Raw genomic sequence first — 25,450 nt, 5'->3', positions numbered from 1 at the left:
CAATTAAATGCAGAAAATCTATAAATGTGTTGACCTATAATGTTACATAAAGTAACTACGCAAGTAGAATATTCTCAAATAAGCTTTGTCAATGTACAGTCGCCGACTGATTTCTCGGACTCCAAAAATTCAAACATGCTCGATTATTCGGTCTGCTTCGCGGCACCGCCTTTCTCCCCATATAGACCATAATGTATAACAACTGCCGAAAGTTCGGACACCTTGCAACCTCTCGTCTGATTTTTCAGACGCTCCTTAAGCCAACTCGATCGAGAGCACCATGCACAACCTCTGACCGGTGCATGGTTCGACTTGCTGAACACCATTTTTGTTTTGAACGAAGCTTCCTTGCTACCACATGAAGTGGCGTTATTGCAAATCCCCGCTCATAATCATTGTTTCTGCCTGGTTCGATAGAGTGGCTACAGCAGTTCCGGTCTCAGCTTAGTAAGCCACGTCAAGACAATCCAGTAGCTGATTTGTTTCTTCTTCGTGCATGACGCTGCGAATAGGCCACGTTTTTTGTTTGTGCAACTAGTGTCGGCATGGTGGTGTTTGCTTTGCGTGCTGTGTCAAGGTTGTGGTGATCCAACGCGGCATATGGAAACATCGCGTCAAGTGTCTAATGGCACCGACAGTGCCCGTGCAGACTGCGCTGGGGAATGCCGGCAAGCGGGTGCCGGGAGGCCTAGGATTTGTCGCCTTCCGATGTGCTCCCTACTGACGCCGAAAATGTTCTGCCGAGATCTGTGCAATGGTTGCATTGAGATTCCGAACACCGTCCCATCTGACAGTTTCACAGGTGCTGACACTGCTGTACTGATGTGTGCAGAACTCGACGACGGCGAGATCATTTGTGAGGTTTCTGCTACACCGCCAGATGACTCCGAGTCAGCTTGGACAGTGACTGTGACTACAAGCAGTGACTGTGCTTTCAGCCACCTATAGTGACCGTACGACCCTCTCCGAGATTCAGGCTTATCTGATTGCGCGTAAAGGGAACAGCATGCAATGGCGCATTCACGATTTCTTCAAGCCTACTGCCGAGCCCGAATAAGTGCGTGGAAATAAAGGACTTTTTTTTTCCTTAATGTGCTTTTTAGGAGACCTGTTTATTTGGACATTTCCGCAGGCCCCGTGAGGTCCGAATAAACGATCGGCGACTGTACTTGACTAAAACCCACTTGACTAAAACTTGACCTCCAACCAACTTTTGCTTCTTCACGGAAACTTCAAAGAGTGCTTACGTCAGCAAGTTTCTTTTTCTAGAAAAATACTTCAGTGAAACCTCATTCAAACAATCTCCTAGCCCCATTTTTTCCAAGAGCATTGCCCATGGTCACTTTTTTGGGTCTGGGACGTCTCGTGAGCAATGGCCCAAGGTAAATAGTTTTTTCCTTTGCTTTTCTTTTTGTTGATGTTGTTTACCGCTTGCTAGTGTAAACAAGCTGTTGACAAATTGAAGGTTGAATGATTAATGGGCTTTAATGATGCAAGAGCCAGTTCTGGCCAAATAGTGCCAAACATGGTGGAATGAGTTAGCAATGGCACATGGAAACAAGGATATAATAAGACTGTAAAGGGGCCTAAAATGAGTTGCTGTATAAATGCGTATAATACATACAGTAGAACCTCATTCATAGTTTTGGGGGAAAATGCGAGAAAAACTTACTAAATCAGAAAACGTATGATTCGAAGTAACTAAAATATTGGCAGACTCAACTATATTTGACATCTACATAACGCAAGGTGTTGTGCGAGTTGTAGCACGATCACGAGATGCCGACGCTGGTGGTGGGTCCCGAGCAGCCCAGGATAAGCATTGTTTTCCTATTGCATTGTGTTTTATGATGTAAACGGAAAACAAAACGAAGTCGAGCTGGTGGGCATTGCTGGAATATGATGTGTGGGGATGCGCGACTCTCGCGCGTCCTCTGATGTTTTTCCCGCATAGCGCATCCCCTGATATGCTGTTTTCCCGCATGGCTCGCGTGGCCTGGCGCCCGCGGCGTGGTACAAGCGCGGTGCGAGAGATGTCGCGACCGTCGCGCCGCGGCGGGGTTACTCGGGCGCCGAAAGGGAAGGCGCTTGGTCTCTTGGGTTCGAGACAGCAAGCAGCACGGACGTGCCGTGCCGCGCGTGGAGCGACCCTCTTTTCCCGGCGGGTCGGCGAACCGCGCCGGACGTACCGCGCGCGCGCGCCGACCATGCTTCTACGAGACCGTCTCGCGTGGCCGCCTTGGACACCGTTGGCGTGACTGTACACGCGAACGACCAGGCGTTGGGATCCAGCATGGGGCGAACATATTCGCTCGCAATGCGATCGCGGTAAGTCTGACTTCTAGATTTGTCGCGCGCCCATCGGCATGTTTTGGGGATATGAACTCGGCTAGCAGGCACTGATCTATGAAAGGTGCAATAAATGCCCTTGTGACTGTTTGCACTACTGTGTTGTCGTTCCTTTGTCCCAAGAGTACGGAGGAGAAACCCGTATCTCCCACATCTGGCTGCCCAACGTGGACCTCTTGGGGCATCGGACGATAATTTTAAGTGTTGCTTCGTTCAAGACCTTTGTTTGAACCGAAGCGTAGGCCTAGCGTGGATTTTGATCGCTAGCGTCGGCGGCGTGCTTTCTTGAGCGAGGCGGCGGTGGCTGTAGTGTGTTTGAACATGTCAACATGCTAAGCCTTTTCGCAAGTGTTTTTTTTAATGACATTCGTCGGTACGAGAGCCACGTGGTCTGCATCCTGGGAGAGCGAGGCTGAGCGCCCGCGGAGCAGTGGCAAGCCTGAAGCGAGTGAGTACGGAAGCCTCGTGGGTGGTCCGAATTTCTTATGTAAATAGCTTCTTCTATCTCTTTGACTCGGATGAAGTCGCGGCTCTGGGAGCCGGGTGGCCGCGGGCCACGGGTGCCACGACGGGCTGACTGGTATTGCGGCCTGGCACCGGGCGCTCCGACACCGTCTGGGACGGTGGGCGCCGTCAACTCGGATGCTGTGTGCACCGAGCGGAGTAGGACCACCTCACAGAGCTAACGTCTCCTCGCGGCTGCCTGTTTTGCGCTCATTTTGAGTGTTGTTTTTGGATGCCGGTTGTTGTCAGAGTAGCGACGCTTTAGGCCTAAGGCTTTACGAAGCTGCCTGTCGCACGTGGAGGGACACAACCTGGTGGACCGTGGCGTTGAGGTGTTGCAAGTTGCTTCCCTCATTCTAGTTAGCCTCGCACGAATTGAAATTACTCGTTCGACTCAAGAAAGCGAGCTTCGTTCACGTGAACTTAGCATCTGAGTAGCTGCCCGATCTTTTGCTAGCCGAGTTGAACATCGTACCACGTGGGCGATGCGCATGCAGAATTCCTCTCCCTTGCACTACTGTAGTGTTTGCCGAGTGTGTTGAGTTTACGCAGCGTGATTGGAGTCACCCCTGGCTTGCTGTCACCTGCACATCGTCTGCGCTGCTGCCCCGGACTACGATCGAGTCACCCCGGGCGATGGTGATGCTGTGGCCAGTTCGGCGCAGCGACTTCGGCGGCCTCCTGCATCCAGCTCACAACCCTCGGCGGCGGACAAAGGAGCCAGCGGTCACCGACAGCTACGGCGGCTCTTGCCAGCAGGGCGCGTCGGCGCGAGCGACGCTTGCTCGTACCGACTACTGCGTCGTCGTCTCCGGAGTCCTGGCCTGGAATCGTGCCATCTTGTCTGCAAAGCTGCTGCTGTGACCGGCGGACGCCAGCGGTGTACCCGAAGGACAGTCGGCTCGCATGTTATGGACAGCGTGTGGACATTTCCCCGGCGCGGCCACTGTTGCATGTACCACCTTGTTCGCGAAGCACGGGTTAATGTTAGACCGTGTGACATGTTTCGCCGGAATAAGAAGTGATTTAAGGTTGGGGGGATGTGGGGATGCGCGACTCTCGCGCATCCTCTGATGTTTTTCCCGCATAGCGCATCCCCTGATATGCTGTTTTCCCGCATGGCTCGCGTGGCCTGGCGCCCGCGGCGTGGTACAAGCGCGGTGCGAGAGATGTCGCGACCGTCGCGCCGCGGCGGGGTTACTCGGGCGCCGAAAGGGAAGGCGCTTGGTCTCTTGGGTTCGAGACAGCAAGCAGCACGGACGTGCCGTGCCGCGCGTGGAGCGACCCTCTTTTCCCGGCGGGTCGGCAAACCGCGCCGGATGTACCGCGCGCGCGCGCCGACCATGCTTCTGCGAGACCGTCTCGCGTGGCCGCCTTGGACACCGTTGGCGTGACTGTACACGCGAACGACCAGGCGTTGGGATCCAGCATGGGGCGAACATATTCGCTCGCAATGCGATCGCGGTAAGTCTGACTTCTAGATTTGTCGCGCGCCCATCGGCATGTTTTGGGGATATGAACTCGGCTAGCAGGCATTGATCTATGAAAGGTGCAATAAATGCCCTTGTGACTGTTTGCACTACTGTGTTGTCGTTCCTTTGTCCCAAGAGTACGGAGGAGAGAACCACTTATCTCCCACAGATGCCACCAGGACGAAACAGGATGCTCACTTCACACTGCCTGCAGCAGGGACAGGCGGCGTGTTTTGTTATTGCTTATTAAATACATGCAGTACGCTTCTAACTGAGCTATGGCACAAGCGCTGGGAAACGGATAGATGAAGATGCTTATTGCAATAGGGGTGGCAGCAATAGCTGAGAGTGAGACGTATGACAACCTGAGAAATTGGCTGTTACCGGAAAAGGAAAGTGAGTGTATGGCGGCATTTTCATGTGACACAGGCAGGCAAGTACTATGGGGAAGCTGCTGCAGCGGGCGCATACTTCTCTCGATTGTGTGTACCTCATGGCTTTCCTTGTTCACATGCGATCTAGCAGCCGGAAAATGTATCATACTATTGCAGTTTGGCGATGTACTCAACGTTGGTACTGAAAGATCGTGTTTTCTTGAAATGTATTAACCAGCAGAAAGGAAGCGTAACCGTATTGGGTCATTTTTTGTGCTCTCGATTGCAAACATTGGCACCATGAAGTCGTATGAAATGGGATCATATCGATGAGGTTCGACTGTATGTACTAAAAATATTACAATGACAAGTGAGGTGTGCTATGACGATAAAATATATGTGGCAAACTGATCATAAGATAAATATGTAAGAATATGCAAGTAGCACTAATGCCTCACCTGGGTCCTTGAGTGCAAGGGCTAGGAAGCATATATTCTAAATACTATCGCAGCAGCAGCCTATGATAAGAAGCTCTGTTGAGCTGTTGACAGGGGTACCTGTGTTTCCTGCTTGGAGACCTTTGAGATTTCGAGAGTTCCAAGCAACTACATCAACTCCATAGACTAAAGACTTGTGGTTGTTCAAGTTGCCCGTGTAGCAGGGCCTACTTTGCCGTCAAGTCGGTAAAGTAGGTAAAGTATAAGCATACTGGTGACGTGTGGGCATTTGAAAGCCTTCTACATGCCTACATGACACCAGTATTACGCAGTTGTAAACCTAATACTTCAATTTATTTTCCTTTTAATTTTGAATATTTCACTCTCATCGGTCAATAGACATTAATTTCTTTTAAACACAACTATTTCATTCAAGTAATCTCTGTAGTTGTCTAATAAGCCATTTACATTTCACATTCTGTAAGAGGGAAATCAAAGTTCAGCCTCAACTAAAGCACGCCACAAATGACGTTATCATGACCCTCATCCCAATAAATAAAGAACTGTGTACACTCACCTTTGAATCGATGTCTCTGACCCTGTGCTGTTGATAGATGTGTTGAGATCCTGCTGCTCATCAGGAGACTGAAAAACATACAGAATAATATCTTAGCAACCCAAAAGGGAGAGGGAGGGTAGAAACCCACACCAACATGACCATATTTTTGGAAACAGCCAGAAAGGCGGAAATAATGTTACACTTTTTGCCTGTCAAATTTGGCAATAAATGCCAAACTTTGACACAGGAGACAGACGTACCATTCAAAAGACACCAGCTATAGATTTTCTTTAAAACTGCAGCATTAGCATCATGAGCTGTTGTGCTAAGCTGGAAGGTCTACAACCACACTGCCTATCTGTGACTACACCATGGAGTAAGATATACAGGAGCACCGACTCCACTGCCATGCAACGCATTCGCTCGGGACAAATCGTGAAATGCGGATGCTAGGCATCTAATTCAGTTCTTTGCTCTCGCCCTCCGCTGAAAGTGGTGAAAGAAAATTCACAGAAGTGACTGCTTAAAGCAGAAGACAAAATATAGGTATGCACGACATTTCGAGTAGCACTGGACTTTTGGTAAGTAGTGCAGCAAACATAAAGGAAATGTCCTACTAGACGAAAAGCAAGTACCCCGATCGACTTTGAAAGGAAGCCATTTCTAGTGTTGAGAACCGGCAACCAGCATTTCAGGATATGCTCCGTCCAGACATTCGGAGTCGGTGCTCCTGTCTACCTTACTTCACAGGCTACGCTAATGGAGTCTAAGCGTCCTATTCAAGTAATTACCACCAAATTTCTACTGAATTTGTATTTAACACACTCATTTCCAACATATTAGCTAATGGAACTGTCATCAAATTGTATGATTTAATTTCCAAAAGCTACTGTTATGTCTCGACACCACCAAGGGTGTTAATTGAATGTTTGCCATGTGTCAAACCACCGCACTCCTAACCAGACGTCAGCGTGGCGTGGACGAGGACTAAAAGCGCTCACCCCACCATTACCTGGAAACCGGATAAAAGGATGAATGGGAGGGAACCACGAAAACGAACAGATAAGCGCAGTTAATTAGACAAGTCAAGCCACCACACGAAAGAACCTCAGCCCGCGCCTCACTTTGCAGGCTGAGTGAAAAAGAAAGACGGCGTGCAAACTGGCCGCTGCAGGATTCCACGAAAGGACCTCAGCCCGCGCCTCACCTTGCAGGCTGAGTGAAGAAGAAAGACAGTGTGCAAACCGGCTGCTGGATTCCACGAAAGGACCTCAGCCCGCAGTTCACCCATCAGACAGAAGTGAGGACTGGGCTCGGCTACGACGAACGAACCAGGTGTCGCCGGATGATTTCTTTTTGCCACAAATTCCAAACCGGTTTCTTCGAGGCAGAGTTACGGTGGGTCATGGATAGCCTGGGCGTGGTATAGCAAAGGAGTCGACGATGTTGATTTGCTGCTGGACAGTCTTCAGATTCCCTAGTTGACTCGCTTAGGGAATACGACGGGGTTAAAAGAAGATACTTTTCGAGAGGCCAGAGTGTCCTGATGTGAACTGAGATGTTGACTTGCTCCTGCATGGAGTGGGCTTCCGCACTGGAGCCATGTAACTAAGTTAAATAAACCCTTTTTCCCTCATTCTCTACAACTTAAAATCGTAGTCGATGGGCTTGACGGATTCCTTGTCCTCAACGCCACCCTAGCCACAACACTACACAGCAAATTTTTTAATAATTTTTATTGCTTTATTGGATAGCCAGTAGTAGTCACAATTTCCAGAGAGTGCAAGAAATAAGTAATTAGGTTACCTTTAATGCAACCAGTTCAAAATGCACGGCAACTGCAGTATGTTCTTGGGCGTGAAAAATGGAGACTATTCCAGTCATAGAAAACAGTTGTGGCAGCCTCATGGTACTAGATACTACTGACATACACACCATGGTCATGCTACCAAAAGCAGAGTTTATTTAGCATTCAAGAGCACAAAAGGTGAGAGCAGGTACTCCTGTGTTTCAAAGATAAATGAACAACTGGAAGGATTTGGCAGCTTTCAGTGACATTGTCAATGTATGGCCTTCAACCACTGTACCAGGCTGGCTGACTGGGGGCATATGCTCCCAGTGACTTGACGAGTCTTTTTTTTCACGTCTGAAGTCACGTTGCGCTTGACGCGTATTTTGAACAGTTCATATAAAATGTGCTGTAATTACTATTGCAATCAGCTACGCCACTGTACCACCTGCACTCTTTTCCTTCTGCCTAAGACTATGTGTTATCAGTGGCAAGTGAGTGCACACTCACTAAGGTGCTCAGCACATGTTGCGCCTAAAGGCTGTTTCACATGAAACGATTTTTGCCGCACCGTAAGTGCGATTTCGGTCGCATACAATTTAAATCACAGAGACAGGTGTTGAACACCCCCCCTAAGACTGCGACAAACCGGTTGGCCACACGTCGCCCCAACTGCTGTGATTTTTCGTCCAAATTGCGCCGACAGCTGAGAGAGCTACAGTAGAGCCCGCTTATAATGAACCTGAGCGTTACGCAACGTCGGTTTGTTATATCTCAAAGTTCTTAGTAAGTGGACCACAGCTTAAAAAAAGTGGCTAGTCAAAACACAAAATTTATTGCTTTGCAAGGAAGTCCGTGATGCTCGTCTGTTTCTGCAGTGCAGGTCCGATGAGGGTGGTCTCCAGTTAATTTAAAGCAAAAGCATGCTCTTCGCCGCGGCCCTTGGCATAGACAAGTTGCCCGAGGCCTTCTATGTAGCCCATTGCTACTGGTGCGCTTATGGGCGCTGGCTCCGAAGTTTCGTCGTCATTCAATTCCTCCGCGTCATTCTCCGCCCACACTTTACAAACGATACCCCCGTTCGTGCACGGTTCCGTAATATCAACGTTTTCATCAGCAAAAATAAAGTCATCCCAACCAATGTCGTGGCCTCCCATGTCGGAGTCGACGACGTGCTGCCACAAGTCACCGCCGGACCGATCATCTTCGAAAGCATGAGGCTCAGCATCAGGCTCGGCATCAAGTACTGCGTCGATGAAACCGGCCTTGCGGAAACAGTTCCACACACAAACAGTCGTCACCTCCGGCCAGGCCGCCTTCACGATCTCAACGGCCGAATACAGTGAAACTCGAAACAGCAAGTTGGCGACCGAGTGGTCAACAGCCATGAGCAAGCCCTCCACAATGCGGCGCCTATACGATGTGCGTATTATGCCCAAATCAAGCGGCTGCACTTTCGAAGTGGTACTGGGCGGCAGGAAAAGTAGAGTAACTGCTGCCAGAGAAGTTCGTCGAGCACGAGCAGCACGTGCCTTCCTTGCCTCTGCATGTCGCGGTCAAACTCGCATAGCCACTCTGCGAATAAATTGTGCATCATCGACGCCTTAGTACTGTGCCTGTAGCGCACGGGTACATAGCTGCAAAAGCAACGTGGCCTCTTTGATTTTCCGATTACAATGGACATGCGCAGGACCCTGCCATCCATATTAGCGCACAGCACTTTACTGTGCTTGCCACCAGCACATGAGTTGCTTTTCATGGCGTGCGTCTTGTCCGGCAGCCTCTGATAAAATAACGCAGTTTCGTCTGTGTTATACACGTCCTGCTCTGCGTAGCTTGCAATGACTCGGTTTCTTACAAGCCAACTGGCAACGTCTTGGTCACTCACCTAAGCCGCTTCATCGACAATCAATTTAAAAACAATCCCATGCCACACTTTGAGTCTATGTAGTCAGCCTTTGCCTGTGCAGAAGTCAGGAAAATCTAGCAGGAACATAATGTTTTTGGCTTTGACCAGCATTATTGGTCCACTTATCAGAATGTTGCAAGCCTATGCGTCGACGAACCACTTAAGTAACACGTCCTCTACGTCTGCATAGGTGGCCTTTCGCAGATGCTTTCTGTTCGTCGAGTCGGCGCAAGAGCTGGCGATCTTTTCCTTGCTCTTTAGAATCATCAAGAGGGTTGATTTCGAGGCGATGTACTTTTTCACCAACTCAGTTTTTAGCACCTTGAGACAGTTCCGTCAAAATGGCCCGCTTCTTTGCTATGTCCAGCGCTTTTCGTTTAGTGAACGCTGCAGGCACGGCATTCCTGTCCGACATCCTGAATACAACTCGGGCCCGAGTAGAACGACGTAGAACGTCGCGCAGAAGCGCGGAAGCATAGAGACTAGTGTGAAAATCCCTGCCTCACGGTAACGGCCAGAAAACGAAACTTCTGAACTTTAGCCGGCGCCGTAGCATGGCCCTTGAGACAGCGCGGGAGGTGCAAGAAAGAGTGAGGAGAAGGGAGCGGAGTTGAGAGGATGGGCGACAGGGTGACCTTGGAAGCCACACGCCGACACTCATGGGCAAGGTGTGACGGCGGGGAGAGGGTAGTGGTGCACGAAACGGATAGTTCGCCTTCGAGAAAGCTTGGAAAAACAGAATGTATGCACAAACAAGTTGTAGGTCGTTGTTATCTGGCATCGCGGCACCGGGTTAAAACCGTCCGGTCGCTGCAACCTATCCACAGGGCTCAAAGACGTTTGCTATACCTGCGATTTTGTGCCATTGAAATAATGTATATTTTGGCAGCCGCACGGGTCTTATTCGTTTTAAGCGAAAGTTCGTCTTAAGTGGGGCCGTTATATGTGGGCTCGACTGTATTTAGCCATTCACATTGGGAAATGTTGCTCAACAAGCCCAGAACAGTGCAATTAATCGAGTGTAGCCCTACAGAGATGCCCCCAGAGCCGGAGGACACGAAAATCAAGGACTGGGACCAGCTTGGTGCCGGGTGCTCCATGCATGATTTTATCACCGCCGCCGACAACCTTGCTACTTGTGGTGCACATACGGTTGAGGTCATTCCCAACAAGGCCACTTCCGAGGCTGCAAGTTCCAGCGATGAAGCCAACGAAAACGGCGGGGGCAATGACGAGCAGCCACCAACGGCTGCTGAAATGCTGCATGCTCTTGTCATCCTGAGACGTGCTGTGGCCACGAATGAGTTCAACAACAACATGTGCGTGCATTATTATGGATTTGAATAAAGTCAACTGGGACACCTAACGGACAAAGAAACAGAAGGACAACAGGGATTTCTTCTGCCAAAAATAACAGGGTTGTTCTCAGTGAGTTTTTTGCTTCTCTATATAAGAAATTTGTTGGCGTGAATTTCATTCATTTAGCTTACCAGTTTTCAATGTATTTTGGTGATACAAATGTCCGATAATATGACTATTTTTCTTGACCCTGTGAGATTTGTATTATCGAGATTCCACTGTATGTGAAATTCTTTTTGCTGTCCCGTTCACTTCGTTAAAAGGATGAGTTACTGTATATCATAATATGCATGCATGATCTGAATGACATGGTGTAACATAGATGATGAGCTTTCATGACACGAATGCATGACGAATGCCATAATGACAAATGACATGGCAATCAATCATTACCACCATTCAGAAGCTGAGAAGAGGACACTGGTTACATACATGCCTCATGCATGATGCATTTTTCCGTAGACTATGCAATGTGTTGCTACATTGCTTCAATGCTAATCGCATTAATGTCAACCATCACCGAAAGATGGATTCTGCTGGATTTTTTTATTTGTAGTGCAATCGAGCAATTGAAGCTAATTACCATAATTATGGGGTCGGCAGCTACTTAAAAAAGCAGAAAAAGCAGGACACAAAATTTTCGTGACAGTACTCCTTTAACCCCTTCTGTTCCATGCTATTATCCAAAACTGACATATTTTTAATCATATGTTGCAAAGCTTATGCTTCACAGCACTATGCAAGAAAATGAAAAGTGTTGTTGACAAGGAATGAAAACTGAAAGAAAATTAGCTATTGTCAATGAGCTGAGCTCGTCCCAAGGCATTTTTACCATAAATGCACAGAGAAACTTGGATCATATTTATTAGAATGTGGCAGTGAACGGGAGTTCAATATACGTGTAGTAGAGTTATATTTTTGCATAGAATTGCCAAGGTGATGTAACAAGTGTTTGATATGGACAATTATTTGATATATCCAAGACTGATATACCGTATTTACTCGCATAATGATCGCACTCGCGTAATGATCGCACCCCTAAATTTTGTCGTCAAAATTCGATTTTTTTTAATTTCCCGTGCAATGATCGCACCCCGAACTTGCCGCAGCAATATGTCGTGTGCCAAATCTAGCTAATAATGATTGCGCTTACCATCCGTGGAATGCTACGCGAACTACTCTTCAAGAGAAACCAAGCGGGCTGCACGCACCACACATTCTTAAGTAGATGCCTCATTTCATTACTTTCATCACTTTCCGCCTTTCCATGACTAAAAAAAAGCTGCAGCCAAACTTGCCTTTATTATGTGTAGGCTTTATAATGGTTGTGGTCAACAACAAAAAAGGCGCCTTTCGATTCTTCGCACTGCACTCGTGGGCACGCAACAAATCGTGAGCGGCAACGATAGTAGCCACGTTTACACTGATACGTTAAAGGTGTACCCTATTCATACGCCGACGCTTGTAACACAGGTAAGATATTCACCCACCCTTAGCGGAAACGCGCCGTATTAGGATAGTAGTGAAGACAGATGCCGCAGTTTCCGCAGCAGGCCGGCCATGTGTTTCTGTGTCACTGGCAGCTAAGCGCGCCCATCTGTTTCTGCCCCTCAAAGTGGACATGGCTATGTTATTGCCGCAGACTTGGCGATATTAATAATATTATTCATTACTGATACGAAAGAAACTGTTTCAATGCACGTAATGTACTCACGAGAAGAAAAAAATATCACGTTCGGCGCATTCGGCTTGCTCCGCCGGCCACCATTTTTGTTTTGGTGTCCCGCAGCAAACGCGGGACGAAAAAAAAATTTTTTTTCTATTCGCGGGAGATTTAACTCGCGTAATAATCGCACCCCTGATTTTCTGTGAGTTTTTCTGAACAAAAAAGTGCGATCATTATGCGAGTAAATACGGTATCTGGGATCAACTGTACAGTGAAACCACGTTAAAACGTAGTTGACCGAAGCTCGGAAAAAGTACATACTAAAACTGTAATACTCTAATGAGCCGAAATAGCGTGAGATCACCCAATTACCTGTCAAAAAAGGAACTCGGAGTGAGTGCGATGAAAGGGCAAAAAACACAATATTTATTCAATTCGCGCGACAAAAAGCTGTAATTTTTGTTTGATGCCGCGGCGGTCTAGTAGCGACAACACTCGCCTCAAACTCACTTAAGCAGCGAGCCAGCTTTTCCACCAGCCCCCTTTTCTCAGCAAACACCCGCATGAGGCTGACATAACGTGCACCTTCTGCCACTGACGGGCCTGAATCGCCCATGCTGTCGCTTTTCGTGTCATCCTCATCGCTGTCGTTAGCCGACACTTCAGCAACAGAGGCAACTACGGCTTCGTCGGACACGTCCGGAGAAGTCTGAACTTCGCTGTCAATGTCTCCAAACTCGGTGAAGGAAATGCCTTCTGTAACACCGTGCCGCTCCAGCACTTCAGCAAGCAGGATTTCACAATATTGGTCGACGGTGTCAAAAGACTGGTTGACGGTGTCTTTAGCACCCTCTGCATCACCTGCACACACCGTGAATCCAGCGCACTTGAAGCGGTTCTGCACTTTCGCCGATTCAACATGCCGCCACGAGGATTCCAGCAGGTTAATTGCGCCCACCAGGTCAATTGAAAAAACCTTGCCACACTCAAGGGCTAGAAGAATCATGCGCAGCAGATTCTTTTTGTAGAGCTGTTTCACAGCCCAAATGACACCTTGGTCCAAGGGCTGGGCAATGGCTTGGCGTTAGGAGGCAGAAACACCAACTTCACAGCCGCAAGGTTATCAAGCGCGACATGCGCCGATGCATTATCCAAGATAACTTTTCTGTTCTTCGCCGCAAAACGGCAGTCAATGAGGCGCATGTACTCCTCAAAAAGTTTTGAAGTCATCCATGCTTTCGTATTGCTACGGTAGACAACCCGGACGGCACTCGGGTGCCTTTGAAACATCTCGGCTTGGCCGACTTCCCAATCATGAGAAGTGGAAGTTTCTCATTTCCTGACATGTTCACTCCAAACACAACTCAAATCCTGTCCTTGGCATGCCTGCCGCTGGTGCATGTCTCACCTTTAAACACAAGCATCCTGTTTGGCAGCAGCTTGAAGAACAGGGCCGACTCATCTATGTTGAAGATATCATTGGGCGTATAGTCCATCAAGATGTGCCTCAGCTGACAATTTTGCCATTGTTCTGCGCCATCCACATCGCCAGCAGCACCTTCTCTTGAAATGATTCTTGTGTTTACGCTGTACCTCGCCTTAAATTTCGCCAGACAGCCATTGCTGCAAACGAAGTCGTCGTGGTTCATCTGCGAAGCGAAAACCAGGGCCTTCTCCACAAGTACGGGTCCGCTGACAGGCAAGCTTTTCGACCATACTGCATTTAACCACTTCACCAGCGCCTCCTGCACATCAGGAAAAGTCGAAGCTCGTAGGTGACATCTTTTCGCAGTCGCAGCAGCACTGCCGAGCAACTTTTCCTTCGCATTTCAGATGCCACATACCATAGTTAAAGGTAGATCCCTCTCGTGTGCCAGCGCTGACTTCTTTGTGCCACATTCAATAGCACGAACGATGTCCATTTTTTCTTGTATGCTAAGCACATGGTGTTTTTGTCCGAGCTTTGGCATGACGCGAGTCCTGGCTTCCACGACGCCACAACACTCTCTCATAGAAATAAAGAACGCTTTCTGGCACGGCACCAAAATGATGCTGATGTGGCTTCACCCTTCCAAGTGCCCTCTGCGTTTGCACTTGGAGGCCGTTGTTGTTCAGATCTCTGAGGCTTGCTATTCTGCCGGGTCGACCGATGAAGACGACATACCGCCGTGATCGCGGGAGAAGTGAAAACACTACTTTTTAACAGATACGTACGCAATAAGCTGGTACGGTTTGTGCAGACACAAAATGCGTTATGTTCAATGGCCGTTGAGTCGGGGATTTGACTTTACTACTTTTAAAATGAAACTACTGTTTAAGCGGATATGGTTTTAACGAGGTTTTACTGTACAACTGTGCAAAGCTGAGAATATCACACAAATGCAATGGTACTCACAGCTAGGTCAGTGCTTGTTTGTTTCTTGAGAGCCGACACAGAAGGGGGCTGTCGGTTCGCAAGGCTGCCCTTGGCAGCCAGCTCAGCCTTAGCTTTGGCAGCAGTCGAATCCAGAAGCTCAGTATGAGGCACTGCTCGATCAAATGCATCGCCCGCGCCACGCCGCTCCACTGTTGATCTCCGCTGATCGCCAGAAACTTCATCAGGGCTCAATTCACACCTCAGGCAATCATCACTGTCCAGTTCTGCATAGGCACAATCAATCACAACATCAACACAACTCAGAATGTCTGCACAAACAACACAAAAATATTTTGCATCAAATACAAGTAACTCTTGCAATTATAAGGGACAGTAAAGAGAAAAATGATTTCTTCTGTATCAGTAAACAAGTCTTCTAAAATATCAAAAACACCACTCTCACCACGATAAGATGCTTGGTAAGCCAGAAAAAGCACAATAACAAAATATGGGTGACGATGCCTCCTGGAAGCTCCCGCAGCACCTCGCTGAGATGTCGTAGGTTATGACAGCGTCTCCTAGGGCCCAGTTAATTCTTTAGTGTTAAAGATAGACAGCATTGTGTTCTAAAGAAGCCAAAAATTGAATATGGCGAGTTTTGGGAGCTTTTGCCGAGCCAACGCAGCCGAAATAAGAAGAAAAACTTTGAAATCCGTGACGTCACAGTGACGTACCGGCGTTGGGGATTTGACACGAAATACAATAACTGAAACTTAGACCTTCATATTCTCTTCTAATAATCAACCTATTACAGCAACACCTCGTTAATTTAGATTACACAGGACCGGAAGAAATGTCCAAATTAACCGAATGTCGAATTATCAAGTGTATCAAGAAAACAATAAACAAACGCTTACCACGTCAACACGCATTTATTTACTATATCAATGAGCCAATCTCGTTGTATTTTGCAAAAAGGTAGTGCGGAAGCTGAAATTCTCTTCATCTTCATCATGGCTGATTAGTGCTCGCAGCAGTGAAGGCCTGGCCACTTTCTTCCCAGCGCGGCCAGGGCACGCGTTTTCATCTGAGACGGACATATTACTACAGCACGCACATCCCGATTATTTTTTCGCCAGTGCTCATCACTGTAAATCGCGATGGAGCCGGTGCTCTTCATCCTCGAAAGCTTGTCAAAACAAAACTACTGTTTGCAGCAACCACAGCCGCTGCCAACGCGATCATGGACGGTGACCTTGCGGTTTTGAAGGCATGCAGCCGACGCACGCACTTAGTCAAAACAAAAGTACCATTTGCAGCAACTGCTAACGAAACCGCGATCGCTAACGACGCTATCATTGACGGTGACTACGCAGTAAGGAAGGCATGCGGCCGACGTGCACATACCAAATCAAAATGAAACTAGTTTGCTGTAATCGCTGTGGATGAAACCGCGGCGGCTGTAGACGCGATCATGCATGGCAACCATGCAGTCATGAAGGCACGCAGCTAACGCAGTGCTATGCGTGGTGGTAAATGCAAGATTAAAGGCTTTAGAGGCACAAATAGGCACGAAGCATTCTAGCGATGCGGACTTTACCAATTCGTTTCCAAGGACGGTAGCGCCATTTATGCTCTTTTGCGGCACTCCGGCATTCGTCGAGCTCCAAGAGTCGTCCGAATTAACCAATGTGTGGCCAAATACGTCCTGATTAACGAGAGTTTCATTGCATTAAATAATGCATACATCTACCGGGACCAAAGGACGAGTACGAATTATCCGATTTTTCACATTAACGAGGGTCGAATTAACGACGTTTTACTGTATTTGGGAATTAACGACAACAGAGTTTTCAAAAAACAACTTTATCCGTCTAAGTGTTTTGGTTTAGTGACCTTTAATATTGTAAATTCTGGAAAAGATTGAGCATAGTAAATTATCTTCATAATGAAATGATCATTTACTGATTACATCAAGACAATTACTACACTCATGTCAGTGACCATTCAGCACAAGGTAATTATATCAGGTACTGGCCAATGAAATGGATGACTTATCAGCTTCTCTCTTGGATGGAAAAAAACAAAGCCACAACAGATTCAAATTAAAGGAACTTTATAATTTCTCTTGTAAAAAGTGTCTAACACCTGACAACAAGCATGTTATGTTGTAATTCATCTGGCCAAGCTTATCTTTTGCATCAGCAAGCGAAATGACGTCACCTTGAGATAGGACACTTTTCTTGAACTGTATGCTATCCTGTGATGCTTAATATTTTACTGGCAAACGAAGTAATCATGCTATTCACTTCTCAATTCTAGGCATTCACCTCTTAAGTGCTGAAGTATACCTTAAAACTGTACAGCCATCCAATACTTGAATACTGCGCAAGTAGCGAAAATCTGGCAGAACAGTGAAATGGGCACTGATAAGCAAGTGCGTTTAAAGTGCACGTAAGTCATAACATTGTCTGCTAGACCGTTCTATTCACTGCAACGTAACTGCCATACCCCAAGATGCTGTCAGCGCTTGCGAGACATTATTGAAACATTGGGTGGCTGTACAAGCATCACAAAAACAGGAAGAGTGAAAAAAACCACAAACCCGAAAGAGGAACTGCAGGAGGTGGTGGCCTTCGCTTTTTCATTTGAGGTGTAAGAAGTTTCATTGTATTATCATAGGGTAACTGCACAGGAACACCAGCTGCTTTCTGTGTCTCCGTCAGGCAGTTCTCAAGCAGGATGACCTGCACATTGAAGAAGTCAAAATGGACCAGGCCCCATATCAACATCATAAACATTCTAACCAACTTTGCGACCACACAATATTCTTTATATTTTTCAAGTTTACAGGAAAATGAAAATTAGGGATGAATTTCGCAGTGTGGCCTACAAGAGTGACCTGCGTGGCACTTCACTTATATGCAAAGGCATAATTTCTTTATTGTGGTGAAAATCACTACCACAATACCAAGCATTTCAGCTATTCACTGGTGAACCAACTGATCAAGAACAGTGCTTTTCTCTTGCCATGGGTTCCTTATTGTATGTTTTTTTTTTTTGTGAAATACAAGAACGATAGAAATCCCATAAAGGTGACAATGGTTTTCCAGCTTCCCCACAAATATTAGACGTTTTATGCAGATTCCATCACAAATGCCCATAAAAAGAAGTGTGCCCTTACTTATACAGTCCAACCCACTTATAACAATATTCAAGTGCCACAAAAATTTCATTGTTATAACCGATGATTGTTATAACTGGGTTGCATGAAAAAATCAAGACACTCGTTTAAATGCTTCCTGGGCACTCTGATCGCGCGTAATAAGCCGCAGCTGTTGGCGTTAAAGGGACACTAAAGGCAAATGCAAAGTCTACGTAAACTATTTAAATACCATTCCAGAAATTTCGCAACGCTTGTTTTGTGTCGACTTACGTTTACGAGAAAATTGCATCTGAAGGGCCCAAATACCTTTATCGAAATTCAAATCTCCAGCCACCCAACCGGGGGAGTGGCGACGTTGCATACGCCATCACCACCCTAACGGTGCCCGACCGACAGCGGTACCAAGCCAAGACAGGTTTCGTGTTTCTCTTTTTTCTTTCCTTCTCTTTTTTTTTCTTTTTTTCATCATTAGGGCGTGCAATTGACATGCCTGCCCGTTGAAAAGGGTCATCATCAGAGCGGTGGAAAGCCTTCTAGTTCACTATAGCGACGGATTTGCCGCTGCAGCTGATCTTTGGTCAAGTGGGGTGGACCATTCGGGCATCCCGCGACATCACATGGAAATTGAATTTTCTACTACTTGCAGTTTAGGCGAGTTACGCGAGCCAGCAAAACCAGCGCGGCACTACACAATTACTACTGAAACGCAAAAGCGTGGGTGGCACGGAGTCGAGCGAAAACTAAACCTTTTGACCGCCCACATCGTTGTCAGGGTCATTTCAATGAGTTCTTTTTTCTTAAAGTAAAATAGAACTGGACAAGCAACATTTATTTCATCTTATAATACAATAGAAGGATGACTTGTGCAACGAGTGGTTGCGTACCAGTGACAATTTAATTGAGGAGTGCTTTCGTCATCGGGCAAGTACTTGAATGTCCCGGGGGAGTCTTTAATCATGTGCCGCATTTACCTCAATTTCTCGATTATTAAGGCTCTGTTAACGACAATATTGACGCCTTAGACAATCTCGACCACTAATCTATCACTTTAGGTTGACTTAATATTTGCCTTTAGTGTCCCTTTAAAGAATGGCACTGATATAACAACTGCAAAAAGGTGTCACGAGTGGCAAGTGATATGCGAGCACCGCTGAGGCATCGCATTGGCGGCCCCAAAAGGGGCCTTTTAAAAATTGTGAGAAGGCTTCCGGGGCAGCTTGTCAGCTTGAGAAATCCAGAAGAAATGCTGAGGAGAGATCGCCACAAGCATCTCGCCATGTACTTCTCACTGGCTTACACGAGAAAAGCCTATGTCCGTCGGCCATGCGTGCTTTATGCGAAGCTTGCCGACATCATTTTCCCAAGGCAACCAGGTGCTCCACGTGGTGCAGCGGAAGGTTCTTCGCAAAAACAAAGCCCCGGAGGGACTGAATCGACTGCCGGGGCTCCTGCGAGGACAACGTTGCGGCAGCCTGCCCTACCGCGTCATCGCTGCTGTAGCTACCTGATGCAAGCACGTTCGCGACGATCGTCTCATCAGTTAGAAGCACTTAGTTTTCAAATCTATAGCCGTGCACATTCTTTTCACCGGCAACGTCGTGCATTGCTGATGATAAGCGGGCGGATCAGCCATCTTGCGTTTCGGCGGCGAATTAAGCGAAGCTGAGAAACCGCGTGGCCAGGAACGACTTCGACACAACTAACGAAGACGAACACGAGTGATTAGGCTGTTCGCAGAACTGCCATAGGAACTGTGCTGAATGAGGAGCTAGCGAGCAACATGCGAGCAATCTGCTTGCGGCGCAGTCCATTTGTGTTTGGGAGGGTGGGGCAGCGTAGAGCTATGGGTGTAGCCCATTCGTGTTCGGAGGGGTGGAAGGGCGACGGGAGAGGGCAACGCGGAGATGGTTGGAAAATGAGCGCACGGCGGCTGTTGGAGCAGCAGCCCATCATGCAGCGGCTAGAATTTTTCGTTTTCTTTTTCTCATATTTTTTTTCAAGAATTTTGCATTTCACTACCTTTTGGCTCAGACATCCAGCAGCCAGACTTCATCGTTATAACCCATAATGTGGCATCGGGGCATTGTAATAAGCAGGTGATTTCACCATGAAAAACATACAAAAGTCGACGGCGCAGCAGCTTTTCATTCTTATAACCGATATACTGTTAAAACCGGTATCGTTATAAGTGGGTTCGACTGTACTGCCGCTCCCAAGATAGCTGATTGACCCATCCTTGCACAACACTGCTTCTTCCAAGCATAATCGTTTTGTGTTTCCAGCACACTACCTGCCTTTATCAAAAGAACTCATGAAAAACAAAAGAAACATTGAGCACCCATTGTGCCATCTAATGAGATGGCAATCTAAACCCAACAATCTTGTAATTTAAGTTTCTGACAGGTGCAGCACATGACTTGGTGCTCTGTTGCTCTCCATCGCTCTACCCTCCACAATTTATGAACTCTTGATGAATTGCCAATTCAGAGAAAGTGGCTACATTAAGTCAGCTTCTATGTTGCATGAAATGTCCGCTGAACCTACACAAAAAAACTTAAATAAAAGGACAAATGACAGGAGCAGAGGATCAGCTGCACAGCCATAGGGAGCCAGTGTGGCAGGCATGCCCACAATTTGACGGGCAAAGGACTTAAGAACGACACAAAGCTTAGTAAACTGGTAGGAATATTATGGTGCAGAAATGCGAGTGTGCAAGAGATAGACACAAGCAGGACAAGAAGAACAATGCAAACAAACTACTAGCAACTGGAAGGTCACCCAGGAATTTGTGTCGTCCTTCTCACTCTTCTTGTGTCTGTGCTTTTGCACGCCTGCATTTCCATACCTTGAAATCAACTTAGGAACTGTTTATTCTGAATTGGGAGACAGCAGCAAATAAGAACCAGCTTTTGTGTGACGTAATATCAAGGAGGTTAAAGAAAAACTGCTGGAGTGGAAGCTCCCATAGCTTCTTACCGAGAAAGGTGAAGTCAATGCTTGCCCCTCCTTCACCTGAAACAGAACCTTGTCTGGTGATCTCCGCTTACAGATTAAGTGATGTGGCTCTGTCACTGTAATGCTAGGCTAATTAGAAAATAAAAGCTGTTTGTTCCCAATGAAAATAATAATTTCTTCTGAATACTGATGATGCTCTTCCCAATACAATATGCCAGGATATTCAGATTTCCCACTAAAACCAGTAATACAGAGATACACGTAGATAAGCATCTCTCTGGTAAAATAAGTCATGATTAACCAAGGAGGTTAACTTGTAGGGAATGTGCGAAAAGCGCTTCACCATTTTTTATCGTTTATCTATAGTTTTATCATGCCCCTCTTGTGCTACTTCACCTTTGGGACATCGTTTCCACTCCAGCAGTTTTTCTTTAACCTCCTTGCATACAATGCACGCAAACCAACAAAAAAAAACCCAACAGGGGCTGAGGAGCATTCATAAAAAAACCTTAAAGAGACTTAAATGTTTTTTTTGTAGTACTGAAATTAGAAAAAACACAAATCACAACCCAACAGAGTCTTTCTTCCATTGCGCCAGCAGTAGATATTGTCAAGAGTTTTGAACTTAATTTTATTATAATTTATCGACAGCTTTTACCTCGGTGACATCTCGCACGGGACCCTGCTGACATCCCAATGTGCGAAAAAGGAGTTGCAAAGGCCCAGAGGGGAGCACATGATTGCTTTTTGAATTTGTGGCTTTCCTGCAGCGCATAGCACTGCCATATTCGCCAAAGATGATCATCATAGTATTCTGTACCTGATCTGTGTGTTTATTCAAAAGGTGTTAAAAATGTCAGAGGTGGTATGGGCAAATTTAAATGTTTGCTCATATCAGGCACCGCATTAATGAGCCGGTACAATGTAAGGATTCCTTTCACTCAATTCTGTTCCTTTCTTATGCACCCAGAGGTGGCCAATCCTCCCGGTAATGTGGATGGGACACTGCTCGGGCCACTGACAAAGCGTGAAAAGGGAGAGCATTAAAATAGAATTCTTACAAAATTCCAAACCAAAATTGTGAAAATAAAATAAAATAAGTATATAAAATATGAGAGAGGGAAGGAAAGGGTGTTTGCAAGCAGAGAGAAGTATGTGTACCCGGTCTTTGAGTGCCTTGACAAGAGCATTGTACTCGTGATCCTTCTCGTGCAACTGATGCAGGTGGTATTCTTCACGCTGGCGAGCCTCATGGGCACGCTGTTGCAGATCACGCAGCAAGCGCTTGGCACGAGCATATTTGGCCTCGAGAGCAGCCAAACGCTCGCGCAACTCGTGGGCTGCTTGGCGCTGCTGGGCAGCTTCCAGGCGCAGTGCCTGGCCCGCTGCTTCAGCCTCCTGCAGCCGTCCCTGGGCCCCCTCCAGCAGACGGCCCAGATCTCGCCGCTCGCCTTCGGCCAATGACAGTCGCTCACGCACCGACCGTGCCTCTGCCTCAGCCACTGCCAGACGGTATCTGCCCACGTCAAACATAGTGTTGCATTAAGTGATTTAGAAGCTCAGAAAATATGCACACACCCCAAAACAGTGTACACAGAACTTAAGCTATAGCTGTGTTTCCAAATCTTCTGCCCTTGGGGAAACTTCATCAGCCTTCAGACAGGGAACCTTGATATCCTTAACCTTGCACCTCCTTCATCTAGCATACTTATGCATGGCCCCTCAATGAATGTTGCAATGAGTCAAACAGTTACATAACATAGTATATTGTACGGAAATAAGTACAAAAACAATGCCTATGTTACAGAATCATTTAGCCATGAAATCAATGCGTAGCTAAACTTTTAGCACTATATTAAGAGCCAGTCCAATGTTGCTGGCTATACAGTCAAACCTGTATTTATTGAAGTCGTGCTTCCTGCTGACAACTGAAACTTCCATGAAATTTCTTTTAAATCGAGATTTCCTTGTTTTAGCAGTGAAAATGATTGAGCATGCTCACAAAGAAGTCCTGTTGACTAGTAGAGTCGACTTCTATCAATATGACCTTGACGGGACCAATGAAACTGATCGAATTGTCCAGCGGGTCAAATTAATAAAGATTCAGAAAGAAATGCCAAGACACACTGCTGATTCATTTGGGAATATATGCCCAATTCGAACACGCCCCCAAATCAAATGGGTGGCCACTTTTAATGTGTCAAAAGTAGAAAACTAACATAGAAATGACATTAAAGCTCCGAAACAAAGTAAAAATAACCAAAATTAAATGCCGGGGTTTTACATGACAAAACCACGATCTGATTATGAGGCACGCCATAGTAGGGGACTCCAGAAGAATGTTGACCCCGAGATTCTTTAACCCCTTCCCTAACGAGTTGTTTGGCCAAAAATAATACAATACTGATTTTTTTATTTGCCTAAATGATTCTGCATATCTTGAAACAACCAAAAAATATCCTTAAAAGCACTTTATTTGTAAGATATGTGTAAAATATTTTTTTTAAGCATGGAGAGCAGATTGGCTTCACTGCACTGCACAGCAGAGGGTTTCTAATTTTCTGTAGTCCTCGTTGCAAAAAAATTTCTCTTTGGAAATTCAGAACAGTAATGTGACAAGTGGAGCTCATACTTGCGGCAAGGGATGTCAGATCCTTAAATTGTAGACTTGGTGTGGTACACTCCAAAGCATGGACTAGTGCAGACTGCTACTCCACATTCCTCGCACCAGTTACGTGTAGCAGTTGGTTTCGTGGAGAATGAAATCTGTTAGTTCATTCTTTAGAAACATTTCAAAATACGCACACAGTTCCCGTCCTTTGTCACAGGTACTTTTATGCCAGGTGCGGCGATGAAAACAAACCTCGGAGGTGCCTGTGGGGGGTTCTTTACATATATCAGTGTCCATTGCCGACACGTTGAGGTGCTGTTGTCATCTGAATCGGACGACTCGGAGAGGATATGCTGCTAGGTATTTTCACTGCCACTCTCAGAGGAAAAATCAACTTTTTCACTGTCCGAGTCCGACAAAACTTCTGCAAACAAAAGGTTTTTTTTTTTCTTTTTTCCGGAGCGGAGCCGTTGCGGCACGCGCACGCAACGAGGCGGGCGCTATTTTCACATGCCAGTTGCCAGCATCAAAACTTTTCTCGACCAAAATGCTAGCTTTGAGTGCGTGTTTTCTTTATTTGCTGCACCATCTGTTGAAGCCAAAAAGAACTAAACAAAATTTATTGGGGTAGCTTGACTGCGGCAGTGCACAAGGGATTGTTTCAGCGTGGACGAGCCCAGCTCGTCTTCGGTTGGAGCAGTACAAACCGTGTGGACGAGCCCAGCTCGTCTGCAGTAGGGAAAGAGTTAATATGCACCAAATGGTCGGTACGTGGCCCTTTTTGCATTTTTCCCCCATCAAAATGTGGCAGCCATGCCCAGGATTTCATCCCGCGACCTCAGGCTTAGCAGTGCGATGCTAAAGCTACTACAGAACTACGGCAGGTAAAGTATAAATTTAATGTGCACCCGACTTTTTACCAAAAAAATGGGTAAGAGTCTAATATGTTTGCACAACAGCAGCCAGTTTCCTGAAGTCAGGTTAGCAGCAAAATTTTTTTCCTTTTAAAGTCAGCTTTGCCGCGATGCATTGCTGTGATGCGGTAAAGCATACGAACGCCGCAAAGGCGGTTCAGGTTTCGTATGCGACTGCAACCATGCAGGCAATCTTCAGCCTTAAAGAAAAGGGGGGGGGGGAGCACACATTATAATTGGGTAAATACTGTAATCAGACATTGGTGGGCTATGGTTATTGCTTGGAAATCTTCCTTGCGCAGGCCTAAAACAGCCGTTTACGACAAGAGATAACGTGTCTCCAAAGCTCCACCGAATAAGATGTTGCCACTAAAGGGGTCATCGTTATAGGAGGTCAACATCGGGTTCAGGCATGTGTTTGCTGACTGGTGAGGTTTTAATTATCCAGCGAAGGCCGACTTTAGGATCAAATAATGAAAATTTGGGCCCAGAGAAATGCACGGGTGCCAGCTGGGACCTTTGGCCGGGATCGAATTTTTAAAAAAAATCGTATTACCAGAGCCAAATGAATGCAACTCTACTGTATCGTGTTGTTAATAAACCTAAACTAAGATTTTGCAAGAAATTCTGGCATTCATCACACAACAGAATATTAAGACTAAATTTGCACAGCCGCATGTGCTAGGCATGAATAATCACAGCGGCACCACTGCAGCAAGGTGCAAAGTCTCCAACATTTATTGGTCAGTGTGTTACCTTTACCCAGAAGCCATTGCACTATACTGAGAAACCCATAATAAATGCCTAAGCATGGCGCATTCTTTTTCATACACTACGCTGCACGGTGCACATCAGCATGCAGCATGTGCCAACATGACAGCTAGAAAAAATTTTGCACACAACATTGCTACATACTAACACAATGGCTCGAACAAGGCCTCACTGATCAAATGTCCAGAAAATGCTTCACATAATATTTAAAGGGATACGGACACAAAAGTTGGCGGGTGGCTTTTTGCATCAGAACAAA

At 46.5% G+C, this 25,450-nt stretch overlaps 1 protein-coding gene across 2 annotated transcripts in view; it reads right to left on the bottom strand.

The window, feature by feature from the left end:
* The window catches only part of LOC126545636 (uncharacterized), a 108,699-nt gene that overhangs the window by 45,184 nt on the left and 38,065 nt on the right, over positions 1-25,450 (bottom strand). For both annotated transcript variants that reach the window (XM_050193560.1, XM_055061544.2), the window contains exons 11-14: positions 22,057-22,411; positions 17,380-17,521; positions 14,814-15,058; positions 5,714-5,781 (exon numbers count right to left, since the gene is read on the bottom strand). In XM_050193560.1, the coding sequence (XP_050049517.1) occupies positions 5,714-5,781; positions 14,814-15,058; positions 17,380-17,521; positions 22,057-22,411 (810 nt within the window). The remainder of the gene's footprint in view (positions 1-5,713; positions 5,782-14,813; positions 15,059-17,379; positions 17,522-22,056; positions 22,412-25,450) is intronic.

This window comes from Dermacentor andersoni, chromosome 1, assembly GCF_023375885.2.
Source record: "Dermacentor andersoni chromosome 1, qqDerAnde1_hic_scaffold, whole genome shotgun sequence".
In the NCBI taxonomy this organism is placed as follows: Eukaryota; Metazoa; Arthropoda; class Arachnida; order Ixodida; family Ixodidae; genus Dermacentor; species Dermacentor andersoni.
Note: the sequence above shows the minus strand (reverse complement) of the source record. Positions and strands in the feature narration are given on the sequence as shown.